Source organism: Colletotrichum abscissum (assembly GCF_030869225.1).
Source record: "Colletotrichum abscissum strain IMI 504890 chromosome Unknown Scaffold_37.1, whole genome shotgun sequence".
Lineage (NCBI taxonomy): Eukaryota > Fungi > Ascomycota > Sordariomycetes > Glomerellales > Glomerellaceae > Colletotrichum > Colletotrichum abscissum.
Genome location: NW_026850287.1, coordinates 333,466 through 353,397, shown reverse-complemented (window position 1 = coordinate 353,397; position 19,932 = coordinate 333,466). Strand labels below are relative to the sequence as shown.

Sequence of the window (19,932 nt, the reverse complement as noted above, 5' to 3'; positions counted from 1 at the left end):
AGCTTGAGGAGCAAAGGGGGGGAGGTTGTGGCTTGCGCGGGCTTCCTCCTGGACTGTAGGTTGAATGACTGATGACTGAGGTGGGCCACGATGGGATGAGGTGGATGGATGTAGGTGGCTTGCCTTACCTGGCGCCGTCAGGTACATCGGTACCTCGGCGGGGTCCAAGTTACCCCTCCGCCGCCGCCGCCGCCTCGTCCCGCCTTTCGTAGGGCGGGCTGGCTGGCTGGGCTTTATCGCATTGAGATTTTTCCAGGCGGGAAGCCTAAGGTCAGAGAAAAAAAAAGTTGCAGTGACGAACAGGACGACTCGCATTACGACTCACCAATTTCTCGCGACCGAAGCAGAGCATAACATCCCGAACTCTAGCCGGCACGAAACCCTTTCCCCGACCAAGATACTTTATTTTTCATGCGTTAGGGAGCTGTAACGCTGCAAGAAAGAGGGCCAAGATGCGCAACTTGCGCAACATCCGATTCAGCGCTTGGGAGCAGCAGCAAGATGTCGACCCCTCGGCGGTGACCGCCTGCTGCTGGGACCCCGCCAAAGACGAGCTTCTCTGCGCGACTGGGCCGACGGAGGCGAAAGCCACCATTGAGCTGGTGAGGCTGTCGGACCACCACCAGCAACAGCAAATGTGTGGCGCCATTTTTTTTTTTATTTACCCCCTTGAATTTGTTTACTCGTGTTGTAGTACACTTTGTTTCACTGTTGCTCTTATTCATGTTACTTATTTTGTGAAGGCTGTTTTACCCCCCATGTTATCCAGGTCATTTCCTGGGATTTGGCCCGATTTGATATCACGTCCCGGTTGTGAGGTTATTCTGACCTTGATACCGGGGCGCATATCTCTATTTCATGGTGTGGCTGAACATGCCACCAGCTTTCACATACTGAAGGAACTCAAACGGTCTGAACTCAGACTAACATGGCTCTCATAGTAAATCACACACAGTCACAAGTTGGGATGCGCCGAGTCCCAGCCCAGACCTGCCCGCGGACAGGGTCGTCAGCATCCATCACTTCAGCGACACTCTCACCACCTGCGTGATCCTCGAAGGTGGTGATATTGTGACCATTCAGGAAGATGATGACAGCACCGACGTCCAGATCGAGATCGTAGGGTCCATCGACGCCGGCATCGCCGCCGCGCGGTGGTCCCCGGACGAGGAGCTCCTCGTCGTCGTCACCAAGGAAGGCAACGCCGTCTTCATGGGCCGGACCTTTGACCCCATCGCCGACGTGGTCATGACGGCCGACGACCTCAAGCTCTCCAAGCACGTGTCCGTCGGCTGGGGAAAGAAGGAGACGCAATTTCAGGGCAAAGGCGCCAAGGCGATGCGCGACCCGACGATCCCTGAAAAGGTCGACGAGGGCCTGCCGAGCGTCAACGAGGACAGGTCCGCGGCCGTCAGCTGGCGTGGCGACGGCGCGTACGTCGCCGTCAACTCTGTCGCTGGCGGCGCGAGGCGGGTCGTGAGGGTGTACTCGCGTGAGGGCGTGCTCGACAGCGTCAGCGAGCCCGTGGACCACCTCGAGGGCGGATTGAGCTGGAGGCCGTCGGGAAATTTGATTGCAGGTATCCAGAGGTTCGAGGACCGGACCGACGTCGTCTTTTTTGAGAGGAACGGTCTGCGTCATGGGCAATTTACGCTGCGGTGCGCCGATGGGCCCCTGAGCGCGCACGAGAAGATCCGGTTGGAGTGGAACTCGGATTCGACAGTCTTGGCTGTGATTCTTTGCGACAGGATACAACTGTGGACGACGGGCAACTATCACTGGTATCTCAAGCAGGAGATCCCACTGGCGTCTGCGTTTGCTGGTTTGGCGTGGCATCCCGAGAAGCCGCTGCGTTTCGTCTCCGCAACCACAAGTGAGTTTCCTTAGCCCCCTTTTTACAATCAGGCGATGTTTTACTCACTACATTACAGCTATTGTGAACGTGGCCGAGTACATATTCACTGTCTCCCGCGGATCCCTCAGCCCTCCTCATGACTACGGAGCCGTCGCCGTCATCGACGGGCAGACTCTCAAGCTCACGCCCTTCCGGACGGCTCAGGTACCCCCGCCCATGGCCCTCTTCGAGCTCGAGTTCCCCAGCAGTGTTCTGGACATCGTCTTTGACCCGAGCAACAAGCTCATGGCGGTGTTGCACCGAAAGGGCTTGGACGTCTATGAATGGCAGACGAAGGGGGAGCGGTCAGTCAAGCCCACGCCCATGGCCAAGCTTGAGTTCGAGGCGGATACCCATACCCGTGTGCCTTTGCAGGTTGCCTTCTCCGGCGCCGCAGAGTGCCGCGTCCTTGTCTCCGACGGAGGTCTGAAGCTCGAGGGCTACACGATCGAAGCAGGCTCCATCAAGGCTTCGGGGGCTGTTCAACTTAGACCGACGGAGACTATCTCGTCGCTGTTCAGCCGCGAGGGAGACTCCGGTACTGAAGCCTGTGCCCAAGACCGCTCTGGAAAGCTGTATTCGGTAGCTGGTACCCAAGCCCCTGAGCTGCTATTGGGAACACAGCTATCGATGCAGCTGCCGTGGTGCGAGCTGCACAATATCAATGGGCGCAGTGTAGGGATTGGAATGACGAGGAACGGCCACCTCTATGCAAACTCGAAGCAGTTGGCGAAGAACTGTACCTCTTTTGTCGTCACTCCTGCACATATCATTTTCACGACCAATAACCACCTTGTTAAGTTTGTGCATCTGGTAGACCCTGAAGGTTAGTGTATCCCTATTTCTATGCTGAAGATACCAGGCTCAGAGATACTGACTCTCTTCCCACAGAGATGGAGGTTCCTGGAGATGATCCAGAGATCGACGAGAGATGCCGAAGCATCGAGCGAGGCGCCCGCCTCGTGACAGCCACGCCGACCAACATGAACTTGGTCCTCCAGATGCCGAGAGGTAACCTGGAGACCATTTTCCCCCGCGCCATGGTTGTTGCGGGCATCAGGCAGCTCGTCGACGAGAAGAACTACGGCAGGGCCTTCGCCTTTTGCCGTACGCAGAGGGTGGATATGAACATCCTTTACGACCACCAGCCAAGCCAGTTCTTGTCCAATGTCGGCCTCTTCCTTGACCAGCTTAAGGATATTTCCTACATTGATCTGTTCCTGTCATCTCTCAGGTAAGTTGCCCCTCTCTCGTGAGACTTTGGGAAACAAATCTAATTCGACCAGGGACGAGGACGTCACGCAGACAATGTACAAGGACACAAAGCGCTCCGCAAGATCATTCGAGCCCTTAACAGAGACGCCAGCACCAGCCGACGCCTCCCCAAAGTCCAAGGTCAACAAGATCTGCGACGCCATCCTCAAGAGCCTCCAGGCCAAAAAGAGCACAAACCTGCAAAACATCATCACCGCGCACGTCTGCAAGGTCCCGCCCGCCCTCGAGGACGGCCTCACCCTCGTCGCGGAACTCATGCAGGAGGACGAGAAACTCGCCGAAAAGGCCGTCGAGCACATCTGCTTCCTCGTCGACGTCAACCGCCTCTACGACAACGCCCTCGGCCTGTACAACCTCGACCTCGCCCTGCTCGTCGCCCAGCAGTCTCAGCGCGATCCGAGGGAGTACCTCCCCTTCATCCAGAACCTGCACAACCTCTCCGAACTACGCCGCAAGTTCGAGATTGACGACCACCTCGACCGCAGAGCAAAGGCCTTGCTGCACCTCAAGGCCCTCGACGCCTTTGACGAGCTATGCAGGTACACCACCAAGCACGCGCTCTACCAGGACGCCCTCGGCCTCTACCGCTACGACCAGGCGCGCCACCAGACCCTCACGGGGCTGTACGCGAGCTACCTCGAATCGAACTCAAAGTACCGCGACGCCGGCCTCGCCTACGAGACGCTGCAGAACTTCGCCAAAGCCACCAGCTGCTACCGCGCAGCCGGCGTGACATGCTGGCGCGAGTCCCTCTTCGCAGCACAACAGCAGTCCCCGCCGCCGTCGGAAGAAGCCCTCGCGGAACTCGCCTCGTCCCTGGCCGACGCCCTCTGGGAAGGCAAAGAATACGCCGCCGCGGCCACCATCCACGCAGACTATCTCGCCTCCCTCGAGACGGCCGTCAAGTGTCTCTGCAAGGGCTACCACTTCGCCGAGGCCCTCCGCCTCATCGCCCGCGAGCGCCGCGCAGACTTGTTGCCGACCGTCTTCGACAACGGCCTTGTCGAGGCCCTGAGCAGCAGCACCGAGTTCCTCGCCGACTGCAAAGCCCAGCTTCTGGCGCAGGTCCCCCGCATCGCGGAGCTCCGCCGCAAAGCGGCCGAGGACCCGCTCGCGTTCTACGAGGGGGAGCGACCCGGCGGCACGGGCGTCGACATCCCGGACGACGTCTCCGTCGCTACCTCACGCGTGAGTACCTCGGCGAGTCTGTTCACGCGGTACACGGGTAAAGACGGGAGCATCGGGACAGCTGGCACGGGCGTGTCGCGCGCGACGTCCAAGAACCGCAAGCGCGAGGAGAAGAAGCGCGCGCGTGGAAGGAAGGGAACGGTCTACGAGGAGGAGTACCTCGTCAACAGCGTCCGGCGACTTGTCGAGCGCGTCGAGGGCGGTGCCAAGGACGAGGTTGGAAGGCTGGTGTTTGCGCTCGTGAGACGGGGTATGACGGAGCGCGCGAGGGCTGTCGAGGTTCTTGTGGCCGAGGTCGTTGAAGGGTGTAAGGCTGCCGTGCGCGAGGTGTTTGCCGTCAAGGAGACCGAGCAGGAGGGTGGTGTTGTTGTCGGGCTTGACGGGGAGACGTACCTTGCTTCTGGCGGGGATGCCGTGCTCCAGGAGCACCTTGAGGCGAGGACGAAGAAGATGGAGCCGCCTGCGCTGAGTGCCTTTCAGAAGTTGACGTTGCTGGGGTCATGAGTACAAGAGCCTTGCTTAGCAGCTCAATGCAAATGTGTTTATAATTTTCCGTGTTCATGTCATTGTTGTAGTAGCTGATGCGTGACGCTGGATGTATCGCTTTTCTGTATCGCTTTCCCGTATTGCTGCAACCTGAAAGTTCTTCTGAGACCATCATGTGTGCCCCCAACTCCCCAATAGGCGGGACTCATCTACACCCTCAACCCTAGTCCGAGATCATTCGAATCCTAGGAAACTAAGTCTCTCACTCTCGGAACGCGGTCGTCAGACCAATCAAGCTCTGCCCATCAACTTCCTCCTTCCATGTCCCTATTACGTAGTCGATATACGATCATTTGGCTTCGTACCGGCCGTAACACCCGCTCTACTGACATGTATATCAACATACATACCGACAAGAGGAGTCCTAGCAGTCTGCATCGCCTAGCACAGAATCCTACGCCACCAAGGCGTGGCCACGGCCCGCATTATTGCTTGGTGGTCTCTTTTCGTCTCCCCCCCTCAAGGAGAGGAGTACATCATCACATGAGTGCCCATGTGATGACTCGGCAACGGGACTGGACGACTTGGGAACGGGATAAAATGATTCTTCTACGTGTGAAGAGTAGGCTCGTTGGCGACTAATTGCAGCCGTGAATTGACGTCGTGCTGCTGTTGGTAGTAGCGGGGCCATGCCCGCACGTTGGACAAGGGTTCTCATAGTCTGGTTCTGGTCAGCTGTTGGCAAAGAGACAAGGAAGAGGAAGACAAACCTTGGATATGAACTGCATAGTTAATATACATTTAGTGGCAGGATGCCAAAAATTCAGGGTGAGTGTACCGTTATGGCGTTGGGATAGGCTTAGACGGGTAAAGTCGTAGTCGCAGAGAGGGTTTAGAGGTAAGAGGTTCAGTAGGGGTAGTAGACTAATATAAATATTAGACCGCTAGCAAAATTAGTAAAATCAGCAAGAATATAAGCAGAGATATAAGTAGGAATATAGGCAGGAACAAGGACAGGAAGAAGGGCAGGATAGGGATAGGGGAAAAAAAGCCTGGAGATGCAGCCTTCAACATGCGAAAGGAGAGATTTAGACCGCGAGACATAACAATCAACACCTTGGCCAAACTTGGTATCCGAGAGTCATGACAACTATTGAATTGGAACCCCCACGGGGCTGACATGTTTGCCTCACTTGACCATCGCCCTAGACCAAACGTATCATACCGCAACTTTGTTACAAATACAACTCTTATGGCTATTCATACATACTACAAATCTCTCTGGCCTCTCGCCTGATTTTGTTGCCCCCCTCTCCTCGTGAAGGTCGAGTGCCCCTTTATTGAGGTGGAGGATGACTCTCAGTCTCCTTTGGTACTTCTGCCGCCGCCGCCGCCGTCTTGGACTCAAACAACTTGGGCGTAGGCACGTTCCACGCTGAAGTGTCCCCTTGAACAGCCTTGTTCCTCGCCATAATCTCACCAATCCTCTCAAGCATATCCGACGACAACTCGGGCTTGCCGCGCGCGCGACGGGCATCGCGCAGCTCGCGGTTGAGCTCCTGCAGTGGCGTGCGCATAGAGGCTAGCGCGTCGGCCGACGCCTTCTTGAGGGCCTTCTTCTCGGCCTCCTCGGCCTCCTTGCGCATAATGTATTCGTCCTCGTGGCGGGTACGGAAGCGGGAGTACTTGTTGCGGAGCTCGTCGATGACGGAACCCGGCATGGGCGGGGAGAGGAGCGTGGGCACAAAGGTGGCGGCTTCGGCGTCGAGGCGGAGGGTGTCGCCGGGCTGGTCCTCGCGGACCTCGGCCTCGCGTTCGGGCCAGGGGATGGCGATGTTGGCGCCGGGGATGTAGCGGGTCCAGGCGCGCCAGCCGGTGGTGCGGGACCACTTTACGGGCCCGCGGGCGAGCTGGCGGACGACGACGTCGCGGGCTACGCCGGTTGCAGGGTCGACGATGGGGTGGACGAGACGGATAGCGGAGATGGGTATGTTCATGGCTGCGTTTTGTGTTGTGGGGGCGTCGAGGAGGTTCTGGAATGATTCGGGGACGTGGACGGTGACCTGATGGACGATTGGTTAGCCTTGAGCTTCTCTTTCCCCATCTCTCCAACGTTGCTTTGCTGTCCTGGTGGAAGTGAATATGGTGTTGTAGCCTGACCTTTCCAATCTCCTCCAACTGAACGGTGCCGTACTCGAGGTTGATACTCGCAATACGGTCAATCTTGCCCTTTTCTGGGCCCTCGAGAAGTACCACGCGGTCCTTAACGGCGAGGTTGAGGTACTCTACTCCTCCGGCCCATTCACACCGTGCCTCAATCTCGTCGGGCTTGAGCGGAGTCGAACGGCCCTGGCGATTCGTCTGGAGGGCTCCGTAGGTCTCGAACATATCGCGGCGCGGGGCCAAGGGGCCGAGATCCCATTTCTCTTGACGGGCGAGACGGGCCGCCTTGATGTCCTGGTTCAGCTCCGTGAGCATGTTCTTCTGGTCCCTGAAGCGCTGGGCCTTTTCAGCACCGCCCTCGCCGCGGGCACGCTTCTTCATGCGCCGGGCGACCTGCTTCTCGGCCTGCACCGTGCGCTTGATGATTCTCTGCATCGTTGGCGGATGGCTCCCGGCCAATTGGGAAGGGTATTTGGATTTGTTGGAACCTGGTCGATCGAATTGTCGAGGTCGTCTGGTTTTGCGTCCGGTTGAGTAGCGGATTCGGGGGTGGATTGGCGTCGGCGAAGCTGGAGCCGCGATGGTCTGTCGTCGACGTCCTTGAATTGGCGATTTGGAAATTTCAGACGGGTCGGGAGCTTCAACGGCCCCTGCAGCTACGGGCCGGGGTCTGGGTGGGTCTAGGGGAGCGGCACGGATAATCAGAGATGCCGGACCGCAACGTAGCGCATGGGCCACCTGACAACTGCCCTGGTACTGGGAAGCGAAAAGACCATCCCATTGTGTCGGTGCCAAGCTTGCAGCGGACGGATGAATGAATAAACCCCACATCCCCCGGCCCCAGGAGAGATGGCGGTAAGTATCCGCTATCCAGTGCGACTCGGCTGGGTGACATTGGCAAGGTGAGATAAGTTCTGATGCGCATGTAGGTTCATTGCCGGCGCTTGCTCCGGCAACAAAGCATAACCACACGGCTTCTCGGGTCTTGACGAAAGAGAAAACGAGGGGGCCACTGGACGATTTGCAAGTCATCAATTATTGCAATCTCCCTGTATCAAGCGGCTGCGCTGCGCTGCGGCCATGACCGTCGTCCGAGCCCCATCCAAGGCCAGCGATGCCATTATGCAGCACCCACGATGATCCCTCATGCGCCATGTCCCAGAATAGACATGGGAAAGGGAAGATGCGGATAACGACTCGGAGTGGCTTGCGGAATCTTGTGCCAAAGCTGCTAATAGAGCCAGCAGATGGCTGCTTCTAACGTGACGAAGTAAATCATTCGCCTCGGTCTCTGTCGTTACAGTCTTGGCCGTTCAGTATTCAAACCAACGCTGTCGGAGGACATGGCGCGCATGGTCACAAGAACGTATAGCGACGGTGCCAAAGGTTGGTTGATCGTTAGACCCCTATTTTCCCAGATCTTGGGACTCGAGGCTGGACAAGAGGTTCAAGGTGGTTGGTGACCGAGACATCTGCACACCCTTTCGACTGTCTTGCTCTGTTTCCTTCCTAAAGATGGTGCGGCTGCTTCCTTCCCGTATTCGATATTCTGGTCGTCAGCTGGCGGAAGCTGTTCTTAGTGCCGTTAATGAGGATTCAGAGTCGCGGTCAGTCAGTGGCATGTCACATCAGTCAACCCACAGGCGCGCAGCGGCTCAGGAGCCGAGCGTCCAGCCCCGACGCACAGTCCCTGACAGCAAGGCACTGTGAAGTGTGGCGGCAGGGATTGAGTCCTAGATCCAGGACTATGAAGTTTGTACCGCCTCGCGGTGCGGCGCAAGCAGCATCCACCAAGGCGTCATCCCGAGGTACCTACGATTACACACAGGGATGACAACAAAAGCCGGACACCGGCTCTCTCTAGCCTCCGTGCCTCCTTCGTATCGCTCTTGTTGAAAGGTTGAAAGCTTTCTGGATGAGAGAAAAATACTCGAAGAAGACAGCAATGCTGAGACTGCTGAGACAACAGCTAACAATTGACTGGTATGAACAAGAGGACTGTCTTCTCGGTCACATGGGCCAAGCTCAAGGTATGGTCGGCGTTAAGGATCTCGGTACCGCAACACGGCGGGCAGAGTTATGGTTCCGATCAACAATCATCTTCTCCGCCACGTACCTGTCGTTGTGGGCGCATATGCACGAATGGTCGCAGAGTGTGGAGGGATAGCTTGGAGCTTGTGCAGGCTAAGACTTGCCAGATCCAGCACGCACCAGAGGATTGCGCAGGGCAACGTATCGTTATCGAGAGGTTGTTTTCTGCAGTGCTGTTCCCGGTAATCTTGACCGCAAGAGTCCTGAATCAGTGGAATAGAAGCATGACTGTACCTAGGGCGTCTTGGTGTCAAGTGCATGTGGCTTCGCCTCACCTCACCGCAGATGGGAAGATTAGACTAAGAGATACCTAGTCCGTTAGTTTGGCTCCCTCAGGAATCAGCAAAACAGCACTTCCCGGGTTGAGGCGGCGAACTTTGGCAAGTCGTCATGCTGCTCGACCAACTGCTTGTCAAAGTGGTTGACGAGACTGGCAATTGTTGGCTTGTCCGTGGTCAACACTCATTATGACGGCGGATATGTGTATGATAGTCTGACTTGACTGACCACTGCATATCGGGTTTCAGCCCAAGCTTGGACCCTGGGGATAGCGATTTTGGCCGATTCCCCGAGATGGATCTGGTCGAGGTATTCATGCTTGGGTCTAAGCACTACTTCAGCGCAAAAGGGGTTTACGTCAAAGGCATAAGGTAGGACGACAAAGAACTGGCGTCGAGATGCCACGGGCGAGGCTGACACTTGCAGGACTAGATGCCACTGCTGTATCGTTGGTCGTTGGTTTGTGTGTCTTTGGACTCTAGCTGGGTATGTGCCTGGAGAGGTGAAGAGTCCTGGATATGAAGAGGAATAGGACCGACGGCGCTAGAGGCCTACGACGGCCATCAGAGGACGAGACCGGGTTTTACTCTCGGGCAAGGACAACAGACTGAGGAGAAACCGAAGGGTATACGCGGATTGGAGGACGGATAGGCAGGCAAGACCAGTCAGCTCGGCACTTCATAAGAAGGCTTTGTTGGTCACCGGTTCCCTTGATCGCGAATGGTCTTGGTTGTCTGGCAACATGGCACGCCTGGCTTCCAAACATTGACATTGCAGATCAACCACTATCGACGCAGCTACCCTGCCTTATCCTTATCGCAGCACTCTCGGCTTCCACATCTGTCACCCACCACTTTCCTGCCTTACCTTTTGTATCTCCAGGTTATTCGCCAATGCAACAGGTCTGACAGAGGCACGCAAGCACGGTAGCTGCCTCTTCCTGCCTGCCTACATCTGCAGTCACCTTCTCTGTTCTTTCCGGACCGATCAGCATCATCTGAAGTTTTACTGAATCCTCCTTCCCAAGGGCACCTTACGTCACGTCACTGAAGCAGTCCATACAGGCGTCAACAGCAGTGAGGTACCTTGCTGTCAAGCAGTTGGCAGGTGTGGTCCAGCGCACGAGATTCCCACAAGGCCAGCAAGACAGGGGCCAGACGACGGCGCAGTAGTGGAAGTCGCCACCCAATTGAAAGACACCGAGGTGAGGGAGCCCCCCCAAAAAGCCACCCCGCCCCCTGTATCCGTAACGGCCCCTTCCTTCCAACCTGCAATTCAATTCGCCTTGTGTGGCTGCCTCAGGACCTAATTCTGTACCTTAATAATAAGGACACGCGCGCACTCACCCGCCAACCAGAAGAAAACAAGTACTAACTATATGGATACCACAGCGAAAAGATACCTGCCTCGTGGAAACTTACAGGGTAGGTAGGGAAAAAACAAGGACGCGGGCAACAGTCCCGGCTCCCTCTCATCACATTGGATTGGGATTCACTGGTCGGACAGCCCCGTTGCAGTCTCATCCCTCTGCCAGTACCAGACCAAACTGCCAGCCCAGTCCAGTCATCGGTCAAACAAACTAGGTAGTCAGACGGAAGACTGAGGTCAACAAGCAGCAGAGCGAGAGACGTACAGAGAAAGAGAGTGAGAGAGAGGAGGGAGCACAGAGGCCCATCCAGTTCCCCGGCCCCATCCACCGTCACCGTCACCGTATCCTCGCCTTCAATTCCAATATTTCAGCTAGGAAACACACACCAGTGATCGGATTACGACACACACCCATATACATGCGCCTGGCAGAGAGGAAAGTACCTGATCTACCTGCTCTGTTAGACACCTTCCTTACCTTGGGTATCGGGAAACACGATATCAGCAGAACAGCATTTGATACTCCGCATCTTCCTTAGCTTGAGGTAAGGTTAAGATACTCACGTCTCATCTCACTATCAAAAGATACCGGCGACTCAAGTTGCTATCCGAGGTACGTCAATATCGCGTGGTACAGCAATACGCTTGCTTCTATCATGCTCTCTGCCTGTGCTCGCTCTACCACTGCCTACTTAGTCTATACCTTACTCCGTGCTGTTCTTCTCCTGGCTACCTGTCCCCGTCATCTTCTACAGCATCCAGCGATTGCGTAAGTGTGTCTCCAGATGACACTGGACGAGAAACAAATGTCAACAAAGTCACTACCAGAAAAACAAAGCCTAGACCATCCCGTCCTGTCCCGCATCTGCCTGCACCTGCACCTCCCTACGAGGTACCTTACCCTGCCTAAAGGCTAAGGTACCTGGGCCGGTACGGAGACCTCGTTTCCCCCTAGTCGCCTTTTTTTACGCAGTCAACTAGGCCTGTCTGCGCCTGCGTCTGCGCCTGCACCCTGTCCACTGGCCTGTCCTCCACCCAAATCTTTGTCTCCCTTTCCCCCCCATTTCCCACTGCAGCTGCCAGTGCCAGGTCTTCCCGCTCGCTCTCGCTGGCCTGGCTCCCTTCTTTTTTTTTTTCTCACCTTCCTTCCCGCCTCTTCTGACACCACTTGTCTACGAAGTACCTTACCACCCGTCCACCACCCAGGACCACCACCACGCACCACGCACCACGCACCACACCCCCCAACACAAATCTGCCCTGCTGTTCCATTGCTTGCACCCGCGTCGTCGTCAAGTGAACTCCACCCGTAAGGTACTACTGTGACCTTACCTTACTTCTACCCATCCCATTCTCTTCCACCTTCAGATTCCCCCTTCCGACGCAGCTCTTCCTTCTCCATCTTCCTCGTCTCCGCCAACAAGCTCAACCTCCTCACAACCGACCGCAACTCAATCCGATCTTCATCGCTCGCTCACTTTCTTACTTTCACATCCAATACAGACACCATGGCTGAGATCCGCCGTAAGCTCGTCATCGTCGGCGACGGTGCCTGCGGTAAAACCTGCTTGTTGATGTGAGTATTGACCCATCTCTCCCTCCCGATTTCTGTCGTCTGTCTGCCTCCCTCTCCGCTTCCGCCTGTGCCCCCAGCGATAACCAATCCTGCATCGTCGCATCGCCGAAAAAATGAAAACACAGACAGACAATACCTCATCATCAAAGACTTCATCATGCTGACTAGTTCAATAGTGTCTTCTCCAAGGGTACCTTCCCTGAGGTAAGATTACCCATTTCCCCCCACGCCGACGCGGCCTACCGCCTCCTGTTTCCCCCATCACGAAGCCAGGCTGAGATGCATCAACCCATCAACAATCCAGCCAACCGATGCTACACCCGCCTTTCAAGAATCCGTTTCCGATCCCGCAATATTCTGACAACTAATTCAGGTCTACGTTCCCACCGTTTTCGAGAACTACGTCGCCGATGTCGAGGTTGATGGCAAGCACGTCGAGCTGGCCCTTTGGGATACGGCTGGCCAGGAAGATTACGACCGTCTCCGTCCCCTTTCTTACCCCGACTCCCACGTCATCCTGATCTGCTTCGCCGTCGACTCCCCCGACTCCCTGGACAACGTTCAGGAGAAGGTACGCTTGCTTTTTTCCTTCTCTCCCCTTTCGCATTGAATGACTGCACCCGATAAGCAACTTTCGCTAATACGTGCACTTCTTCCCATAGTGGATCTCTGAGGTCCTGCATTTCTGCCAGGGTCTGCCCATCATTCTTGTCGGTTGCAAGAAGGATCTCCGCTACGACTCCAAGACGATTGAGGAGCTGCGTAAGACCAGCCAAAAGCCCGTCTCCCCTGAAGAGGTAAGCTTATCTTTTCTACTGGGATAGGGGTCGCCTCGGTCATCTTAAGATGCTCGGCGGCCTCAGACATCTCTCGCTGCCACCATTGCATGCTAATATCGTTTCGTAGGGTGAGGAAGTCCGCAAGAAGATCGGTGCCTACAAGTACCTCGAGTGCTCCGCCAAGACGAACGAGGGTGTCCGCGAGGTTTTCGAGCACGCCACGCGCGCTGCTCTGCTCTCCCGCAGCCGGAGCAGCGGCAAGAAGCACAAGTGCTTGATGCTCTAAATACCCAATGGGCGAACTTCCCAAACCCTTTCTCCCTCTTCGACCACAACCCCCATTTGTAATCATCAAGGTCCCAGCCTCCATTGTCTTTTCCCAACTTTTCGGATGAGAAAGGGTTTTTGGTGGCGGTTTGGAAGGCGGGGGCAATATTTGCCTGCATAGGTTCTCGGAATTTGGAGTTTTGCTCAACATTGTGTCTCATAACCCACCTGGCACCACATCGATCGGCGTGTCACCGTATCTGGTTCTGCGGGGCGTCTTTTACTGAATCCATGTCATTCCCTGCCGAACGGTGACTGGGAGAAGCACCAGCTAGCCACAATCCCCACGAGATGAAGCTGCGAGGGAAAGGATTTCTACAACGGATGTCTCTCACGGTCTCGGGGGAGGAAAGGGCTTGTTGGCTGGCGCGGCCGGCAGCTGCTGGGTGACGATGGACAGTGAGTTGTTTGATAACCTCGGGGAACGGCGGTATGGCAACGGTCTTCAGCTGTGGAATCGGCTCGTCTGGCTGTAGTATTGCGACGAATCCGGCTACATCATAAATCTTGTCGTGTTATTTTTCTCTTTTGACGCCTCGCAGTTTTAGATGGCGGAGATGGACATGTGTTTCCTGGCTGCGTTTTCTTCTCTCTTGTCGATTCTCTCAATCCAGGTCTTTGATAACTCAAATCGCCTCTGACCGTCCATTGCTATTCACGTTGATTATCGTATCGCCTTGTGCCCATTGCAAAGCCGGTCCACACTGACATCAGCTCTGATCCCTCTACAGCATCGTCATCGCCGTCACTCTCACCTGTCAGGGGGTATAGAAGATGAGATGAAAAATGGACAGAGGCAAGGCACCAGATCTCGAAGAGAGAGGTCGCGACACGCAAAAGTAAGGTAGCTCAGGCAACACGGGGTTATATCGTTGATGTTATTGGGATGGAAGTCGCTGGATGGAGTATACTTACTAGCTCTTGCCTAGTTCTGTCTTTTACCAACAGGACGGCACATGACGGCAATGAGTTTCTAAACATAGGCGACTTTAAGATGTATAGGTGAATGCTTTTAGGGTAGCCGTTGCTTTCAGAGTTGGGTAGCGGTGTCACGTTGATTACGCTGCCCCGCCTCTGGTGAAGGGGATGGCCCTGTTTGGTATTTTGGACGAGAGGGGACTATGCGATGCTACGGGAACGCGTACATGGGCATGTACAGAATATGAATTCTCAAAAGGGGGTATTTATTTGATTTGGTTTATTCTCATGCGTACGGGGGACGAGAGTGAGTTCTTGTCTCTGGAGATTGGTTTGTCAAAACATGAAGATGATAGTGAACCTCTTGTTCGTCGTAAACCCCGTCCTAACCCCGTGCGTTTGTTTGGCTGGATGAGCAATGACAATAACACGACATTGTGCGTGAAGGAGTGTGAGGGCGTATGTGTTTCTGATCTCATTCCATTCCGTCTATAAGTCTCGTCCGACTCTCAGTCCATGTCAGGTGACATTTCTGCGATGAGCATAGCTTTCGCCAATGTGCTATGATTTCGCAAAAGACTAAAGGACTGAATTTACGCAGGGCAGGTCTATGGTAGGGCAGCGCATGTCAGTGTATGTTTACTGATGTAAGAGTGAGGGGAGGGGCTGTAAAGTTCAGACGAGGTGAGGTGAGGTGAGGTGATTGGTATCGATATGAGTGAGGGGTCCAGAAGGGTGAGGCTTACAGCGCCGCAAGAGGAGCAGGTCTTTGCGGTAGAGGCAGTGGCGGCGCCGCACTTGGGGCAGGCGTTGGTGTGGGCGTTGGTCATGGGCTGCATGTTTGCGGTTGTTTGGTTTGTGATGTGCTGTTGGTGGTTTTTGTGTGTCTTGTGTGTAGTTTTGTGAAGATGAGACGAGAGAGAGAGGGAGGGGAGAGGAAGGCAGACGATGGTGGAAAGCGGGGTTCTTATTATTCTTCAACTGCTTCAGTCCGCGCGCGAGGCGGCGGCGGCGGCGGCGTGGTTCAACAATCTGCCTATTCCCCTCCCCTTCGACCAACGCAGAGGCTACCCTGAGATACCACACTGAAATTTTGCTCGTGACCCTCTTTGACTCTCCAGCTATCGGGCCTGTGGTGGCTTTGGAAAGGTCCCCTACCTTCTTACGGTTGGAGTCTGTAGTTCGGGAGTGGGAAGGGAAGGTAGGTAGTGGAGGTGGTGTGGGCTATGTGAGCTTACGGATGGGTTGTCATGCGAGATGGACGGCTTCTCGTTGGCTAGGCATGAAGAGGAATTGGGGGGGGGGGGGGGGTCCGGGGGGGGTGGGTTTGGCTTTCCCGTGGGAAGGGCCGATGGTGGGGGGGGGGGGGGTGTGGGGGTGGGGGGGGGGGGGGGGGGGGTGGGGGGGGGGGGGGGGGGGGGGGGGGGGGGGGGGGGGGGGGGGGGCACGGGGGGTGAACGCTTTACGCTTTCCTCTGAGAAGCTACCTTATTAGTAGGGAGAGGGTCGCTTTTTGGGAAGCGGTGGGCTGGCGGGCTGGGTGTCGTGCAGCGGAAGAGGGGACCATCTTCCCTTGTTTTGGGGCGGTCTTGGTTAGCTGCCATACGTTCGGGATGGGCCTTGGAGCGATTCGTCGTCGTGTACTTGTGTAGGTGTGCGGTAATAGGTGAGGTGGTTGGCGGAGGGTGGACGGCGGCGGCGTCGTCGGCGGCGGGCGCGCGATGCGTGTATAGCGCAAAGTTTTAGGTAGGTAGGTAGGCAAGTATGTAGGCAGGCGGGCAAGCAAGTGCGAAAGAGATCGGGTGGCTGGAACATTTCGGACGACTGAGCGTATCTTTGGCAGTTTGGGATGCCAGAAGGCGTCCAATGATTGTGGTGACAGTGGTTCGGAAACGCCCATCTGGGCATCCGAAAGTAGGGCGACAGTTGATGCGCCGAGGTAAGTTTAGTAGGCAAAGTTGTTGGCATCAGCTATGCATGTTGATCGGATGTCGACAAGTGCGGTTTCAGAGAGGTTCTGTAAGAGTCGACATGCATCAGAAGAGTGATGTGACTGGTTGTTTGGAGATATCTGCAGCGCCGAGAAGCGCAGGCGGGAAACTAAATGCACTTCTCGTACTTCCATTCTTCAGAGAGACGTTTGGGTCGTTGCCTACCCGGAACGATGCAGTTTCTGGCACGTTGCAGCAGTTCGCGGTAGAATGGAAGGCGAGATGGGCAGCAAGTCATGCGTTGGAAAGTCCGACGGAAAGTAGGTAAATGAGTTGTCCATACCTTTACCTCACTGGGCAAGGCACTACCGGCGTTACCTTCTGCCCTTCGGAAGCGGCCGCCGGTGTCGTGTGGACAATCCGTACCTGTCGGGTCGGGCGACTCGGGGCGTGAGATAAGCGACCGTTTATCCCGTGCGCCCCCGTGCTTTTCTGCCCAGGCCGCACCGTTCACAACTGACACCACACGCCCCCAATCCCCGGATCCTTACCCCGTTTCTGTCAAAACGACCAAACAACGCCCGAGAGGATCGGAGGCGGTGGGGGTCACACACGCATCGAGTTGATTCACCCGAAAGGCGTGCACCGACCGAAGAGAGGCTAGGTACTCTCATGGACAGCCAAAGTCAAGTCGAAAATCATGGAGCTGCCCAGAAAACGGGCACCGAGACGAAGGGATGATCGTATCATACTCCACTTTGTTCGTCAACCCTCAAATTCACAAGCAACAAGAATGCCCCTTTTCTGTTGCCAAATTCAACCTCTCGATATTGGAAGCATGATGTTCCATTCATTAATTCTTTCCCTAGGACTATGACTGCTTCTACGCCTCGGTTTTTGAGAACCGGGACCCCCGGCTAAAGGCGCTGCCCTTGGGAGTGAAGCAGAAGAACATCCTGGCCACGTGCAACTACGTCGCCCGCAAGCAAGGGGTCAGGAAGCTCATGCTCATCACGGAAGCCAAGCGGCTCTGCCCGAATCTCGTCATTATTGAGGGTGAGGACCTGACGCCCTTTCGAGACACGAGCAAGAAGCTTTTCGGCTTCATGAGAGGCTACTCGTGGAACCGCAAGGCGGAGAGGTTGGGGTTCGATGAAGTTTTCATGGGTGTGTGTGTGCTTTTGCACCTTAAAACCGCGGGAAAAAGGTCAAGTTGGCTGACTATGGACAGACGTCACGGATATTATCAACTACAACATGTTCTGCCTCAACCGGGCTTCACTATCAGAGTCATTCTTCCACCTTTCCAAGAAGGATCCAGAAAAGGGGTTCCCATGTGACTTGACCAAAGTTGCGGGCTGCGTATATGGAAAGACGCCTGGCACGGGACATCTCAACAACCCTGCCTACGTTCGCCTGCTTCTGGCGAGCCACCTGGCCTTCCATCTGCGCATGAAGCTCGAGGAGGACTTTGGCTTCACGGCTTCGGTCGGGATATCGACCAACAAGCTGCTCAGCAAGCTCGTGGGGAGTGTAAACAAGCCGCGTAACCAGACGACTCTGATGTCTTTCGACGATGCTGTTGTCACCGAGTTCATGGATGCGCATTCAGTTAGAAAAGTCCCCGGCATCGGCTTCAAGACGTCGCGCGCGCTTGAGGAAAAGTACCTCGCGACGCCCCTGGGACCCGACGACGCCGACAGGGAGACTTCGCCACTAAAAGTCTACGACGTGCGGACCCACGAGCAGACTTCGCCCGACGCACTGGAGAAGCTACTCGGTGGCCCTGGTTCTGAACGGGGTGTTGGAGAAAGGGTATGGGGCCTCTTACACGGAGTCGACGATACGGAGGTCAAGGACGCGAGCGATGTGCCGTCACAGATTAGCATTGAGGACACGTACAAAGGATTGGAGAGCATGAGTCAGATTGAAGGCGAGCTACGCAAGATATCTGCTTCTCTCATCCGGCGGATGCGGACCGATCTCCTGACAGACGACAACAGCGACGACTCGATCGAGCCGGGCAGTCAGAGATGGATTGCGCACCCCAAGACACTAAGACTGTCCGTTCGGCAATGGCCTTCTTCTGATGCGCCACAAGGGACGTCGTGGCATTCGCATCCGGATTTTCAACGTATTTCCCGATCCCAGCCTATTCCTAACTTTGTCTTCAACACAAAAGAGACACCTGATTCCTTGGCGGAACGACTGACGACAGAGATCTTGCTTCCAACGATGAAGAAGTTCTTTCCGGCTGGTCATAAGTGGAATCTGCAACTTATGAATGTCTGCGTTGCGAATTTGGCCGCTAGTGGTAGTGAGGCCGGGCCAGGTGTAGGGCGGGACATCTCTGTCATGTTCCGCAAGCAGGATGACGTTCTCCGACAGTGGAAGATTGATACGGCCATCGTGGAAGACGATGGCGGTGGTGATGGTGATGGTGTTAATGATGCTCAACGCCAGTCAATCTCAGATCATGAGGTTGAAGAGATGGAGGTGGAAGAGTTTGACGACGACGGCGGATCGTGGGAAGGCGACGAAGTGACGGCACGGTGTCCGCTGTGCGGTCACTCCATACCGCCATTTGCCCTCGCTGCTCATGCAAGATTCCACGACTTTGAGGACTGAAGGAATTCTGGGTCTGTTCTTCTAGAACGCCCAAAGGTTGCAGTACGCGGACGGGAGACTGGGAAGGTCTGACGCGAAGGGGGAGTACGTCGACGGCAGGGGCACCATGTCCCTGGTTGGCCTTGGGACACCATCTTCTGCGTCGTAGAAGGTTTCCTCTTCTTCTTCGTCGAAGGAGTAGACCGTGGACCAGTCGTCGTCGTCGTCGTCGCCAACGCTGCCGATGCTGTATTCGCTGCCATCGCAGGTCTCATCTGAAGAGTAGACGCTGGAGGGTGCGTTGGACCTAGCTGAGAGGCGAACAACAGCGCCTTCACGGAAGGGGGATCTCTCTCCGGGGTTGAAGGTGCCGCTGAGGTCTTGGGCTACTTGCACCTCTGGCTGGTGGTCGACAAGGGTCTCGTTTGAGGACATCCAGTCGTGAATGTCTGCGTTCCTCACAAGGGGCTCAGGGATTTTGCGTCTGAGGATCCTACACCAGAGGCACTGTTTCTGGCCGCCGTTTCTGCTGCTGCTGTTGCTGCTATAGCTGCCGACACGAAGTCCCTTGGCTTTGGCCTTGAGAGTTGTGTAGCGGTTGTGCAGACGGATGGCGAACTTGGTGGCCATTGTAGATGGATATGTCGGTGGAATTGTAGTAGGTAACAGGAGCCCAGACCTGACCAGATCAAGTGTGTGGTGGGAAGGACGATTAATTTGGAATGGAGAGAAGTAAATAGGGGGATTTGTATGTGTATAGAGTGGGACGCACCATAACATTCTTGGGAGTTATTTTGGGCTGATGTCCTTGTTTATATACCATGGATCGATACCTGAGTATCCAGAGAGGTGTGTATGACCTAGTCTGCACATGTCCCATGAGTTGAGTAGGTTTCGCAACGGCGTGGGAGACTGTCATTGTGGAAATTTTGACGCGGAAGGTTTTATAATACAACGGTTCAAGGCCGCATATGAACATGCTCGAGATGAGGCACCTGCCTCATGACATTCCGCCGTACTGGGGCAATTTGAACGAAAATGTTTGAGACCC

The 19,932-nt window shown here is 55.5% G+C and overlaps 6 protein-coding genes across 6 annotated transcripts; 3 read left to right on the top strand and 3 right to left on the bottom strand.

Moving 5' to 3' along the window:
* Positions 1-452: 452 nt before the first annotated feature.
* On the top strand, positions 453-4,861 carry CABS01_12410 (IKI3 family protein; the record flags this gene model as incomplete). Its single annotated transcript, XM_060545764.1, has 5 exons — positions 453-637; positions 942-1,873; positions 1,932-2,720; positions 2,786-3,128; positions 3,181-4,861. 5 exons carry the CDS (start codon positions 453-455, stop codon positions 4,859-4,861), a joined length of 3,930 nt encoding a protein of 1,309 aa, XP_060396621.1.
* Positions 4,862-6,180: 1,319 nt separating this feature from the next.
* On the bottom strand, positions 6,181-7,441 carry CABS01_12409 (KOW domain-containing protein domain-containing protein; the record flags this gene model as incomplete). The annotated part of the gene is made up of 2 exons (XM_060545763.1): positions 6,181-6,906; positions 7,004-7,441. The coding sequence occupies 2 exons, from the start codon at positions 7,439-7,441 to the stop codon at positions 6,181-6,183; spliced, it is 1,164 nt and encodes a 387-aa protein (XP_060396620.1).
* A 4,811-nt stretch (positions 7,442-12,252) lies between these two features.
* On the top strand, positions 12,253-13,385 carry CABS01_12408 (Ras family protein; the record flags this gene model as incomplete). The annotated part of the gene is made up of 5 exons (XM_060545762.1): positions 12,253-12,320; positions 12,497-12,524; positions 12,694-12,891; positions 12,983-13,117; positions 13,227-13,385. The coding sequence occupies 5 exons, from the start codon at positions 12,253-12,255 to the stop codon at positions 13,383-13,385; spliced, it is 588 nt and encodes a 195-aa protein (XP_060396619.1).
* A 2,903-nt stretch (positions 13,386-16,288) lies between these two features.
* Positions 16,289-16,468, bottom strand: CABS01_12407 (uncharacterized protein; the record flags this gene model as incomplete). The annotated part of the gene is made up of 1 exon (XM_060545761.1): positions 16,289-16,468. The coding sequence occupies one exon, from the start codon at positions 16,466-16,468 to the stop codon at positions 16,289-16,291; it is 180 nt and encodes a 59-aa protein (XP_060396618.1).
* A 506-nt stretch (positions 16,469-16,974) lies between these two features.
* Positions 16,975-18,902, top strand: CABS01_12406 (impB/mucB/samB family protein; the record flags this gene model as incomplete). The annotated part of the gene is made up of 3 exons (XM_060545760.1): positions 16,975-17,034; positions 17,144-17,441; positions 17,506-18,902. 3 exons carry the CDS (start codon positions 16,975-16,977, stop codon positions 18,900-18,902), a joined length of 1,755 nt encoding a protein of 584 aa, XP_060396617.1.
* A 21-nt stretch (positions 18,903-18,923) lies between these two features.
* CABS01_12405 (uncharacterized protein) lies at positions 18,924-19,511 on the bottom strand (the record flags this gene model as incomplete). Its single annotated transcript, XM_060545759.1, has 1 exon — positions 18,924-19,511. The coding sequence occupies one exon, from the start codon at positions 19,509-19,511 to the stop codon at positions 18,924-18,926; it is 588 nt and encodes a 195-aa protein (XP_060396616.1).
* Between the last annotated feature and the right edge of the window lie 421 nt (positions 19,512-19,932).